Source organism: Solenopsis invicta, chromosome 3 (genome assembly GCF_016802725.1).
Source record: "Solenopsis invicta isolate M01_SB chromosome 3, UNIL_Sinv_3.0, whole genome shotgun sequence".
Taxonomy (NCBI): Eukaryota; Metazoa; Arthropoda; class Insecta; order Hymenoptera; family Formicidae; genus Solenopsis; species Solenopsis invicta.
Genome location: NC_052666.1, coordinates 28,839,359 through 28,853,949, shown reverse-complemented (window position 1 = coordinate 28,853,949; position 14,591 = coordinate 28,839,359). Strand labels below are relative to the sequence as shown.

At 31.0% G+C, this 14,591-nt stretch overlaps 1 protein-coding gene, 1 long non-coding RNA gene and 1 other non-coding gene across 4 annotated transcripts; 1 reads left to right on the top strand and 2 right to left on the bottom strand.

Annotated features, from left to right (window-relative positions):
- Window positions 1-639: 639 nt before the first annotated feature.
- On the bottom strand, window positions 640-4,241 carry LOC113005999 (odorant receptor 13a-like). The gene is made up of 9 exons (XM_039446572.1): window positions 4,063-4,241; window positions 3,819-3,935; window positions 3,546-3,663; window positions 2,748-3,009; window positions 1,868-1,990; window positions 1,642-1,732; window positions 1,418-1,554; window positions 1,112-1,244; window positions 640-1,037 (listed from the first exon to the last, which is right to left on the bottom strand). Exons 1-9 carry the CDS (start codon window positions 4,204-4,206, stop codon window positions 981-983), a joined length of 1,182 nt encoding a protein of 393 aa, XP_039302506.1. The 5' UTR covers window positions 4,207-4,241; the 3' UTR covers window positions 640-980.
- A 379-nt stretch (window positions 4,242-4,620) lies between these two features.
- Window positions 4,621-9,085, top strand: LOC120357076. The gene is made up of 5 exons (XR_005574273.1): window positions 4,621-4,757; window positions 5,260-5,431; window positions 5,901-8,532; window positions 8,621-8,868; window positions 8,943-9,085. It is a non-coding gene; the product is annotated as an uncharacterized LOC120357076 (long non-coding RNA).
- On the bottom strand, window positions 8,537-14,430 carry LOC105199459. Of its 2 annotated transcripts, XR_005574270.1 has the most exons (9): window positions 12,335-14,430; window positions 10,485-10,604; window positions 10,233-10,350; window positions 9,898-10,162; window positions 9,718-9,831; window positions 9,257-9,347; window positions 8,967-9,103; window positions 8,762-8,894; window positions 8,537-8,672 (listed from the first exon to the last, which is right to left on the bottom strand). It is a non-coding gene; the product is annotated as an uncharacterized LOC105199459 (transcript). The 2 variants fall into 2 exon arrangements; XR_005574271.1 differs by lacking the exon at window positions 9,257-9,347 and having other exon boundaries at window positions 8,967-9,017.
- Between the last annotated feature and the right edge of the window lie 161 nt (window positions 14,431-14,591).

Sequence of the window (14,591 nt, the reverse complement as noted above, 5' to 3'; positions counted from 1 at the left end):
ATCTTGTCACGAGTTTCGAAGCATGCAATCAATCACTTTGTGTTCTTGGAAGCTGAAACAAAACAAGTGAAACAATTGACCAAAAGTGAAGACGAAATACTCACTGCTTTCGAAAAATCATGTAACTGTATCGAAAGCTTGAATGCGAAAGAAATAAAATTCTGTTCTAAGTTTTTATTACATTACAAACTTCTTTTATATTTGACGATTAGTAAATCACTAGCTTGTACTAAGGAAATGGTTAAACCGACCGTAACGAACAGAAGTTGAAAAGCTCCAGAGCAGAGTTATCCTTCACTCCTTTTGTCGGAGCACATAATTTTATAACGATGACTGCAGATTTTCGTAACAGACAAGTACTTACACTAATTGTAAATATATATCTACGCTAAATTACGCTATCTCTGATGTAAATATAACAATGGTATTAACAGTAGGTGTGTTAGTGAATAGCTGACTCTTTGAGAAATATAGTTTGAATTACTAGTGCAGTGTACACACTGGAAAAAAAATACATATTTCTTTAATTGCACTGAATTTCGCTAAGCAATTTTCTTTTGGCAATGTATGAATTTACATAACACTAGTAATATTTGTTTCTATAAAATAACGCAACTCTATTGAGATAAGCGGCCCATTTTCAAAACTTCCTCCAAACAGCACGTATCAATCAGAATAAAATAGTGAAGCAAAATCTTCCTTCTATATATATGTAGAAAGCTTGTGTCTGATATGAGAATTTCAGGAAAAGATGAAAGAAAAAAACTTTTGATCGCTTAACAATAAAATTAAATTTTATTTTTTTTTAAATTGTACTTCTAAAATTTTAAATGTGATAGCAAATATAAACATCATTTTATTATATATATATATATGTATATATATATATATATATATATATATGTAATTAGTAATATTATACTCCTGTGGAATGTTTCAGGGATATTTTACTGCATGCTGGCATAACCATTCTTGATTAATCACGACTCGTCTAGGGATGATAGTAACGTAAAATACGATACCGAACTTTGCACCACCTAAACGCGAATAATTACACATTTTATATATTTTTTAGTTTACATTTTATAGCATGTCATATTAACTGTTTTACCCTTGTGAAGCTTTGTAAAGAAAACACATATAATTTGCCAGCAGTCACAACATTAGGTTCCATGCTTTTTTTCATCGCGAACAGAAGCAGCTTTTGTTCTTTTACGGGTATGTTAAACCACGAGCTGCGAAATCTATAAAAATATACTATCATTTATACATACAGAACAAACATTAAATAATGATACAGTCTGATTAAATTAAAAAAAGAAAAGAAATTAAACTCTTGTATTTTTATGTAAAGTATATCTTTTATAACTATCAGATAGCTAATTTATATTTTTTTTAACTTAATATTGTCTTTTACATCTTGACGCAAGTTTCAAGGCTGTGATTTATTAACTGTTGTCCTTGGTAGCTTAAGCAGAACAAGTGCAACAATTCAGCAATAACCATGACGACGTATCTCGTCGCTTCTGGTAAATCGTGCAATTGCGCCGACAGCTTGAACACAAAGAAAGTAAATGTTTCTGTTTTAATTCTTCATTATATAAAATTCTAGTACTTACTCTATTTACGTAAATCACTCACTTGTAATAAAGCAACGCTCAAGCCAATTGTAATTATCAAAAGTTGCACAGTAAACGCTATCATAAAAGTATTTTCGAGAAGTTTAGCAAACCTGTAGTAAGAATACAATACTGATGACGAGTAACTATCTAAATAAAAATAAATGCGTCTCTTATCATAGTATATCAAATGTTACTTTAGTAATTAGTATCAAGATTAGTGCAAGAAAATGATATTATGCACTTACTGCAAAATTTGTTGATGAGCGTGAATTGAAGACGCAACGTTTTTATAATACTTGTCATTCGAACAATAGATCAGATCTTTATCCGTATTGTTACGTATATATGACACATGCTCAAATCTAAATCTGTAAATTTTAATGCAAAATATTGTTATAAGGTTTTCTGCAAATCAATTTTTATTTTTTTAAGCAAGTTTTTATCTTATTTATTTCCTAATTAAGTTTGAGTAATAATTTGTTAAAAAGTTAAAAGTTAAATAACAAAGTAAAAAGTTAATAATTTTTAACTTAGTTAATTTTAAAAATGAAATAATTTTTAATTTCAAATAGGTATCTACAAAATACATAACTTTAACTTATTACTTTACTTTAAACTAAAAATTTACTAATTTATATATATATATATATATATATATATATATATACAAAAGATATATATTATATATGTATATAATATATATCTTTATATATATATATATATATATATATATATATATGTATTTATTTATATATGTATATATAAAAGAAAAAAATATGTATTCCTATATAAAAAACAATATTTTTTCTTATTTTATATAAACTTATGTGCACAAAAACATCCTGTGCTGTCTCTTATTAATCAAAATACATTATATTGAAAATTTGTATATAGAGCCTTTAACTTTTTTAATTATTCAGTTGCCCAACTCTGTAGCGGGATTCTGTAACTCCTTAGTGACAATTCGGTATCGTTACATCGTCGTTGCGCAGATATTATACATAGTAGAAAAGCTGCGCAACGATACGTAACGATATCCCAAGTTGTCGTTAAGAGTTACAGAATCTCGCTACTGTTCTTAATTGAAAGAGATGTGATCTTACTTTTGGTATAAATAATCATTACCCCACAACGGCGAAAAGACCGCATATATGTTCGATGTAAACAAAAAACATGCTATCGTGTGCGATTAATCCCGTCATAGCCACAGTGCTGGCAACTAACATATGTAAATAAATGTAGTAGAAATACTGGTCATCGTCAACGAAATAGTATGCCGGATATGGTAATATTATACGACGGGAAGTATTCAATGGAAATACAACATCCAAAATGCGTGGCACGAGAGACATTGATGAAAACAAAGCAGTAGATACGTAAATAAAAGCTGCAATCAAAATAAAATTCGTAAAAACGGATATCTATTAAAATATATTATTTTTTTATTAAAAATTGTGAGATACCAAACACATTTGGTATTATTATCTTATTTTTATAAATATTCCTACTTTCTTTAGAATTTTCCTTCTTTTATTTTTCTCTTTTAATGAATATGTATTATATGTATGATGGCTTTTTTGTCAAATAAAATGTTTAAAAAATTTCAATTTTTTTATTATAGCAGAACAAAATTGTACATTTAAATAATTTAGCTTGCACTGACTGACGATTTTCTTTAGAAAAAATAGAGGGTCTTTTTTCATACAATATGTATATATTTTAATACTTTGATAACGTCAAAATTAAATAATATTAATGTCTTCTTTGTAACTATAGGTTTAGAAAAACTATTTATGTTTTATTTATTTTATTTAAACAGCGCATTCTCAAATGCAAAGAAACCACGTGATATTCAATTAATTTTTTAATTGCACAAGGAAATCAATTTCGTTGAATCTCAACTAAAATTAAATGATTACTTACTGCCGTACATCAGCGCGTACCACCTGCCATTTTCGGCATATCGTTTCATAATATCGTGTTCTTCCTTAGTTTCGAGCATATCCCAGTCTGCGAATAAGCGATCAGTGAGATCTTTAATCTACAAACATCACTGATATACTCGATACTACAGATACAATATTTTCAATTATTCGAGATATAATAATTTTTCCAAGAAGATCAAAAATTTTGCAACAGAAAGTATTTGTGGCTTAAGATAAAAATATCAATACCATTCGTATTAATTAAACGTACTTTTCTGCTATTAAACTGAAACGTACAAATTTTCACCATGATCATAATAGTCACCGTGTGTGGACTTATAGCTTCATAAATACATTCCATATTACTGCATATGACAAATTTTGCTATCTGAAAAATGCAGTTGCGTTTGTTCGTGTAATTTCAGTTACAAATAAATTATCTTGGTGCGGAATCTTAATGAACTTTTATTACTAATTTTCTCTTTCTTTTTCTAAAATAAAGTTCTCCACGTTACCTGTGTAACATACGCGCTAATATACAAAATAAGTATAATAATCCACCAAAATAAACTCTCTTTGAACGTTTGATAAGGCCACTGACCAACCACCACCAAATACCTCTTACAGATATCGTAATAGTAATTTCTATCGTGATCCATACTTCTCGTACAAGTGGTCGGCACGATGTCTGAATTTCGAGATCTCCCTCGAAAAATTTTTTTCTCGTGATAAATGTCAGTTAAAAATAAGTTTTAGATACTGTTCCGCACAGTTGTCTTTTTCCCATGGTCGGATTGCACGATCGTTAAACGGCCACGCGAGTTTTCATAGATGTCAAGCATTTGCGACACGTCTCGCATGAATATAAAATGCGTACCAATGATAGGTACGAGTAGACAACGTTTGACGATTGACTCTTTAAAAAATTCGATAGTTTGAATAAAGAATGTTAATACGCAGAATACGCAAGGGAGTAAATATTTATAATTCATACTGAACAGTTTCTATATCTTTCAAACTAATATATTTGCGACAATTTTTCAGTGATAGATAAAAACGGCATTGTTGCACGAGAGCTTCGGTGAGAATGTAATTTTGCTCTCTCGATTATACGTGGAGAAATATTACGTGACTCATCATCTTCATTAATTACTATCGTCATCATGCAATATTGGGAGCACGCAAATACAAAAGGATTGGTACGATAAAGGTGACATTTATTTAATTACTTTATATTATGTGTGTCACTGCTATCCTTGTAATAAAAGTTTTAACATGTTAAATTATTAACCGATTAATTATTTTCAGTGAGCATAAATTTATTACTATCATATTATTATAACGACATTCAATAACATGTAACGTTTTCAAATATATCATATTTAACGTTGTATGCAAATTAATACAAATAAATTTTGGTCATGATTTGCAGATAACGTTTTTAAAACGTTTAAACAATGTTTTGAAAAAACTCGTGTATCCAATAATTTTTTAAAATGCATACAACATTATTTAAAACGTTTAAAATTTACGTGCAGAAATTAGCATTTATAAATATTAGTTAATATTATTCATAAATATCCGAAACGTCAAAAATATTTCACATACATAAAAATTTTAATAACAAACTTCAATTACACTCATAATATTTTTAAATTTTTGATTCACTCAATTTTCTTATTTAAAAGAACTGCTGCATTGTACAATTACAGAATAAAGATATTCGAATTGCTGTATGGTGCGTAGAAAGGGTCTGTTGTACCCTTGATCAGGAAAATTGATCTACATTGTTTGATTATCCGGAAAAAAGGGAGGAGAGAAAAATTTCATACATGGCAAAGTAATTGAAACCTCATGACTGTGATCAAGTCCGACAAATATGGGGTGCGTAGTTTAAGTTGAAGATTATAAAAATTAAACGTTATTATTCAACACTAAGTACCACTGTAACGTAGACTTTCTAATATTGTGTTTTTTTAATTTCATCATTCCGATACAATTTAATATTATTAATTAAGACTTATTTCTTTTCCTTTGAAATAATAATGTTGACATATCTTAAAAACCTGTTAAAATCAATTATACTACACTATTATTATTAAATTGTACTGAACTTTTTGTTAACGGTTACAATAATTGATTTCTTACCCATTTTTTTATTTTCCATCGCTGTTAATATTTTTAAGACCTGTAACTTTATAAAAACCGTATAATAATGAGATTTATAATTAAATCAACAATGATCCTTTGAATATATAGATAACTTGTTTGAGATAATAAATTAAATTAAATAAAGTAAATATTATTTCCACTACAAAATCTTTATTACTTTTTTTCTTTTTTGTTTCTTTAGACACATGCGTTCTAAAATGCAATATTGCATACCCACCGTAAGGCTCGTTGGTGTGCGTATACGGAAGCTGCGATTTTTCAATTGTATACGTCATGCAGAATAATATTCATTGCATCATGATTGTTACGTGATACAGTCTCGAAGCGAAATCCGCGAATCCAGCTTCCTTAATCAATTGTAACGAGAGAGAATACAAAAAAAAATATGATTTTTTCTTACCAGCCACAGCAAAGACGCTACAGACGTGCTCGGTAGAAACCAGAAACATACAGTCGTGCGCGACTGCCGCTATTACATTTATCTCTAGGCTCACAGAAGCGTGGAAGAGAATGTAGAAGTAATATTTTTCGCCATTCACGAAGTAATACCCCTCGTAAGGCATGGGAATGGGTCGGGATTCGTTGAGGGGGTAACATAACGTTTAATACTTGAGGTACAAGGCTATTTGATAGAAAACAGATGACACCCGCGTACCCAACGACTGCAACAAAACGAAATAATTGCCAGCGTTGTCATTCCTTAAAATAAAAATAATATTGATTTAGTCTTACAGCAATATATCAAAGATAACAGTCTCGCACGAGCTGCATGCGCTTTCATAATTTTGTATTCTTCCGCGCCTTTCAGCTTCTCCCAGTCGTTAAACAGATGATCAATGGAACTTTTGATCTAAAAATATCGACGAATAAAAACGCTAAATCTCATTAAATAGCTCACCGAAGATCGTAAGAGACTGCAATCGCAAAGAATAATCATTTTTCGATGAATGTATAATATAAATTTCAGTAATGGCATACTTTGCTACTGTTAAACTGGCACGAATATAACTTCACAAAAACCACAACTATAAACAGAATCGCCGGTACGACTATCACAATACATCGCACGTCTCCGTTGCATTGAATAAATTTGCCCACCTAGAAATATCGTCATATCTCACATCTCACAGACAATCCATAACTTACGTTCAGTTTCTTTCATACCTGATTAAAATTATATTTATAATTTTATGTGCAATGTACTTTGATATTTGCATACATTTTAATATACATTTTATATGGATTTCATGAAATCATAAATGGAGTTTAATCCTAATTTTTTTTAATTTTATGTATTGTCTAAAGCGAGCATAACAGATGTAGACTGTGTTGCCTTGCATATTTTAATCAATTCCTTTATGCATAGTATTGGCTATTACACTTAGAACTAGTATAACGGATATTACAGTGAAGAAAAAAGCTTGTTCTACAACCATTGGAACGGTCACCGAAAGAATGGCCACAGTCAATGGCCTCGGCGACACAAAGTGGACTAAATTTCTCGTCTCGTTTTGCCTTTGTGAGAGATTAATATTTCAGCGGGCATACCCTTAAACAAAAAAGTTGATAAACTTGTTTCAATAAACTGATTACTGATCACTAACTGATTATATTTCGTCAGTTAACTGAGAAAATATCATCAGTTACTGATCAGTAATCAGTTTATTGAAACAAGTTTATCAACTTTTTTTTCAAGGGTAATAACAAGCAGATAAATAGACGTAAGTCAGAAGTGCTTGACCATCTCGGATATTGTAAAAAATGAACGCGAATGGTGGCCTGTCAACGAACAAGACGATTTTCTTTCTTGTGCGACATATGGTCGGAATATTCAAGAGAATACTTCCGACACTGTGCGTCCATATACTTAATTATTGTTAGCTGTAAGATAAACGCTATGGTGTCTGTCATCCTGTATGTACATACATATGCATCCTGTATATCGTTGGATAAATGCTACGTTCAATACTATTGCGTGACTAACGACCCGTGTGGCACTCCAGTTTCTTGTGGAACCAATTGGCAGAAATGGCTCTTTTTTCACCTCGTTTCAGTATAAAAATACATTAGGACACTTTACAAAATAAAATACTTATATTTCGAAAAGTATCAAAGATATATAAATGCTTCTGTTACGTCCTGCGTAATAACAATTCTTTTCTTTCAAGCGGATACACCGTTGTTCGACAGAAAGATACGCATAAGCTCTCCCACCAAACGCTAAAGCCAAGGCGTTGATATACTCGAGTACGCAGCTCTTTCGGCTTCCAGAAACTCAGCCTACACTACAATAAATCACTCTAAAAATTGATATTCTCTGCAGTTTGCTAACGAGTCACCTACGCTCTTTACCGAGAAGCCTACTGTCAAAAAGAAATTATGAGGTTCCTTAAGTAGACGGAGTTCTTTGACGCCTGACACGTGTTTGGTCGGCGAAGCGTTAGAGACAAAATACGTTATTAAATCGAAACTCGTGGAAGAGCGCGTAGGCGTTACAATAAATAAAATCAGTGCACACGACCCTAAGAATCATCGGCCAAAACTAGTATAAATAAGCAGCCTTTCTAAGCGGGACGGGCATTCCTTCTTTCCATTTCATCATCTCTAATCTGTCGCACAGTCCGTGGCATCTTGTGTATGCTCGAGTCTGTGACGCTCGGATTCATTCCTTCGTTCCATCCCATCCATTTTTTTCATCTTTTATTTCTGCTTATTTTTTCTTTTATGTCGGTGAAACGAAGATAGGACAACATTATATTCAAGAGTGATACTTAAAATGTATAGGAAATTTGTTTATGAGTAATAAATTAAATGTAAATATTATTTTCTCTACATAATCTTTATTAATTACTACAATAATTATGATTGCACAAATATTAAACTATTTGAATTACATCATAGATTACTGGAAGGATTGAAGTACGGTAAAATACGACACCGAAGACTGCACGACCTTTAAAATAATATCTATCGTTCTTAGGAGAGACTTTGAGAGAATATATTGTAATAACATTAATTTGTCATAACATAAACAGTCCTTACTGTGGTGAAACTCATCAGACAAAAGACAAAAATCTTGCCGGCGCTCAAAGAATTCGGTTTCGTGCTCCTGCGCATCACGTACAGGAGCAATCTTTGAGATTTCACGGGTATGTTGTACCAAGAAGAATTATATCTGCAATAATTTTGTGTCTCACTAATTATCAAACTTTTGACATTGCAGCAACGTTTAAAATTGTCGTCTTACATCCTGTCGCGTATTTCTGCGCTATGATCTACCAACTTTTGGCCTTCCAGACTATAACAGAATAAGTGGACCAGTTGAGAAAAGAAGTATAACAAGTACTTCATTATTTCCGTAATTTTGTTCACCTGTTCCGCGACCTCGAAGACGATAAATATGATGTTTTAATTTCACACTTTAATCTTTTAATCATGAATCTTTTAAATGTGAGTGACGTAACACGATGTACGGGTAACATAATACAAAATGTACGAATACCACAAGTTAAATTGCAACAACAAATTGATACGTACTTGTAGCAGAGTGATGCTCATCGCTACGATAACTATTATTATTTGTACGGTAAAGGCAACGCAAAAGGTATTTTCAAGAAAATTCGCGAAGCTGCAGCAAAAAAAGTTTGCGACAGGTACACAAAAAAATGGTATCAAACATTAATATTGTATTATATTAAAATTAATATATTACTCTATATTAATATACTCTATTCTATCAAAAATCTTTCTTAAAGAATTAATTAATCTTAAATTTCACCAAAATGTTAAATTTATATTTCAATGTTAAAAAATCATCTAAAGAGCACAATGTGATTATTTTGATAATAATATTATTACAAATTTTTGGTTTAAAGTATTGTTATTGCCAATTTTTAGTTTTTAATCATTTTTTTTTCAACTCATGGAAATTAGTGTTGAATAATATATGAATAGTTTTTTCACACGTATGTACGATTTAGTGCATATTGCATACCCACTTTAAAGCTCGACAGTGTGCGTACACGGATTTAGCGATCTTCTGATTGTACGCATACAAACTGTTATTCATTTTATCGCCACAATTGGTACGTAATAAAGTTTTAAATCGAAATCTGCAAATTTTGCTCATCTAATCAGTCGTGATTGAGAGACTATAATAATAATACGATTTTTCTTACCCAGCTACAGCGAAAATGCTACAGGCGTGCTCAATATAAACCAACAGCATGCAGTCGTGCGCGATTACCACTGTTATAGCTATCTCACAACACACATACATATGGGAATAAATGTAGAAAAGGTACTTTTCGTTGTCCAGGCCAAAGTAATAGGCCGGATAAGGAAAAGCTATAGATCGGGATTCATTGAGACGTAATACGGCATTCAGTACGTTCGGTGCAAGACCAATAAATATGAACACAAAACAAGCTATGTGATACCATACTACAACAAAACAAAATAATTGTTAGTTGTCCGTTGCAATAAAAAATAATATGAAGCAAGTAACGCTTACCACATATTGCAAAAGAAAACAGTCTTGCATTTGCGGCATATTTTTTCATAATTTTATATTCTTCCGCGCCTTTTAACTTTTTCCAGTCATTACGCAGATGATCAGTAAGACTTTTGATCTAAAAACATTCGCGATGAAAATGCTAAACCTTATTGAGTAGTCCCGAGGATCGTAAAAGGTCCGCGATTGCAAAAGTTAATTCAAACAATCATTTTTTGACCAACATTTGATATAAATTCAATATTGTCGTACTTTACTACTGTTAAACTGGAACGTGTATAGTTTCACCAGAATTACAATCATCAACATAAGTGCCGGTATCGTCAGAAAAATACGTTGTACGTTTCCTTTACAGAGATTAATTTCGGCTATCTAAAAAAATCCGTTATTAAGTTCTATTTTAGATAATCTATAATTTGCATCCAATTTTCATAGAATAGGTAATTGTGCACTATAAAGAACCCAGCTCCAATCATATTGACCTTGACATATGTTATAGAGGCAAGGATACTGAACAACTTTTTCTTATAAATTAATTAGCGCTCTCGTCTAGTTTTCGAGATATACTTAGAGAAAGAAAAATCAGTTTTTCTTAATTATTTCAGAAAATATTTATTTTATAAAAAAATGTGTCAAACAAAAAATGAAGCATGTGATAAGCTCTGTAAAAAAGGTTATATGCATATTTTACCTAACTTCACTACTGTAGTTGTTATAGTAGAAAAACTGTTTTAAAATAATTTTTTTTTATTTTCAGTAGTTTTGATGATGAAATGTAGATGCTTGAGCGGGGGAGAAGGTCCGCCCCCTTTCCCCGTTTTTTTCTAACCTAACCTAATCCTATTTTAGTTGTAATTTGGCCAAGGATATTCAATTGACCACGTTGCGATATTAGATTTTAAATTATGGCCAACTCCCTCCCACACCCACCCCGTCATTAGTGGACCAACTGAGACGAGGTAGATTAGAAAAAATACGGGGAGAGGATGCAGGGGAAGCCCCTCCCCTGCCTACGCGTTCTCTGTACATGTGAAAATTTAAATTTGTCAAAGTTTTTTTAAAATGATTTTTTGCTTAACACCTAAAGTATTGGAATTAGATAAAATATATACACAACCTTATATTTAGAGCTTATCACAAGCTTCATTTTTTGTTTGACACATTTTTTTGTAAAATAAATATTTTCTGAAATAGTTAAGAAAAACTGTTTTTTCTTTGCCTAAATATATCTCGAAATCTGTAGGAGAGCGCCAATTAATTTATAAGGAAAAGTTGTTCAGTATCCTTGCCTCTATAACATAGAGGCAAGGTCAACATAATTGGAGCTGGGTCTACTATAGTGCACAATTACCATAGAATAGAGTTGTATTTATAATTTCATGTGCCATGTATTTTTGTGTAGTATTCGCATGCATTTAATATATATTTTATATCGATTTTATAAAATTATACACCTGAATTCCATCCTGAATTATATGTTATCTACAAAGAGTTTAACAAATTAGACTAACAGGCTCGCCGGGAGCATGTGTGTGCAAGTTATGCATCGTTCAATAGCTTATTAACAATTAAGAGACATGTAAATTAAATTTTATAAATCAATACTCCATTTGTAACATTAACTGCTGTCAAATTTAATTTCTTTTAAAACTAGTATGTTGTGCATGAATTTAACGAAACTATTCTACAAAATTTGAAATTGTTAGAATAGGATAATTGTTTATTTTTTGATATTATTGAAATTTTTTTAATACACATAGAACCATGTCAATTAAGAATAAAAATAAATATTTAAAATATTTCAAAAAATTAATTTTAAACGTTTTATTTTATCTATGTTTCAAATGTTTAAATGTTTTACTTATACAAGGTTCAAAAATGAAAATATTAAGAGACGGTCGGTGAAATCTCTCTGCACAAAAGCAGAAAGATTACGTGTCAGCGACAGTCCTGTAGATTACATTATCTTGCATATTATATTTTAATAAATTTTTAATGCACACTGATAAATTATAATAAATTCATGCACATTATTGACTATTAGAGTTAAAACTAATATAAAGAGTACGTGATAGAAATGTTACGAAAAACTTCTTTAGTACCTGAGGAATCATCAACGAAAGAGTGATCACAGTCATCAAGCTCACTCGAAACAATCTTGTTCCTTTTTCTTGATAAGGCCAGAGACCAGTGAATGATAGCATCGTCTTTGTAATACTGAAATATTGATTCCGTGCGGAATCCATCGTTTTCAGTTCTGTGTTTCACCCGAGGCGGCACAAAGTGAACTAAATTTCTCGTCTTGTTTTGTCTTGTGAGAGATTAATTAATATTTCAGCGGGCGTAATGGCAAACGCAGGAAAATACCACACAAGTCGGGAACTCTTGATATAATAATTTCGCGGTGTCATGCCTCGTAGAAAATGAATGCGAGCGGCTTGTCAATGAACGAGACAATTTTCTTTCATGCGGAACATATCGATCGGGATATCAAAGAGAATAAAAGTTCGTATGACGCTGTACGCGTGTAATATTATTGCGTGACAATTGTCTTCGAAGTAAAATATTCATGCTCTAAAATTTTAAATAATTAGTAGGGTTGGTTCTTCCTCTTTATTTAATTTTTTTTTATATAAAAATACATTTAGAACACTGTGTGTGCGCGAAACGATATACGTGTTTTCCGTGAAATTATTTCAAAGGATACACTGATTAAAATAGAGCACGTGTTATGAAATTATTGGGAATAAACTCTGATCAAAATTATTCAGTTTGTTTTATAGAAAAACAAAATAGAAGAATCTGGGGAATAATTAAATAATTCCAATTTATTCCGTACTATATGTGTGCTTAAATTCTCAAAATAGAAATCGAGACGATCACTACCAATATTTGTATAGCAAACGATACGTTCATTCGAGAACGTATACTCGAGAGTTTCGCAAGTTTATAACGAAAGATAAAATAAACGCAAAAAAATTTTTATATTTTAAAGTTTCAATGTCTTTGAAAAAGATCGGAAGGCAAAGGTTTTTTTGGTTCTTTAACATTTTTTTCGATAAAATATTTGATAAAATAAAATTTCATCAAATTTTGTTTTATTAAATTATAGCAAATATATATTACTTTATTTGATATATAATTTATAATACTATACTTCTGCGAAATATTCTTCTCGCGGATATTTTACTGCTTTCTGCCGTAATCGTGAGGTATTGATTACACGTCCAAAGACGATAATAGTGTAAAATACGACATAGAGCTTTGCACAACCTAGATGTGAGAACGGTTAAAGGTTTTACATATCTTTTCGGACTACAAAAAATATTTTAGTAATATCTATAATATTGATTTACCGTTGTAAAATTTTCTAAAGAAAACACGTATATTTTGCCAGCGGTCAAGGCAGTAGCTTCGATGCTTTTTCTCATCACGAACAGGAGCATCCTTTGTTCCTTCACAGGTATTTTATACCACAAGCTATGATATCTATAATATTACCATTGTACATATAAAGAAAACATAAAAACTAATTAATAGTTAAGTGATTAAAACGCAAAAATAGAAGGCCTATATCAGTCATAACGGTTCTTGGTTCTTGGTGCCAATTAATAATTTTTAATTTTACATTTCCCAACTCAAACTGCGAGCCGCATTTTGTCGGACTTGAAACACAGTCATGAAGCCAGAATAATAATATTAATACTTTAAGAAGTAATATACAATAATTCCTCTTTCCTCGGAAAAACTGCCCTAATAGCACAAGACGTCTTCGGGATGATCCTGAATTCGTCCTGAATGTTCCCGGACAATAATGGGACGGACATAGGACATTATACTAGGATGACAATTTTAGAACTACCCGAGAAATATTAAATAAACTAAAAGAATTCTATATACAGCCTACGTTATACCCACTGGACGTAATTTTAAGTCACTCACACAGCACATTGTAGGATGTCCTCAAAACATCTAAGTCCTAAGCCGAATCTAAAGACGTCCTTAGGTCGGCCAAGTCCTAAGTCGATCCTAAGGACGTCCTTTGACTATTTCTTTGTCATATGGCACAAACTAGGAAAGCTAAGAGAAAATAGAAAAATTCACGGTTATAATACTTTTCTACATTGTTACATTATCAAATAACTAATTCCTTTAATGATAAACTTTTATTTAATAAAAATTTGAATTTGAGCAAAGAAGTTTGAGATTAAGAATTTCGCTTCAAACAAAAAAAATCGAGACTGCCTACTCTAATCCAGAATATATATAATATGCAAGCATGTATATAAAGAATTTAAGAAAATTTTTATTACATATCATACTTAAACATATAAAATTATTCTAATAAAAAAAAACGTT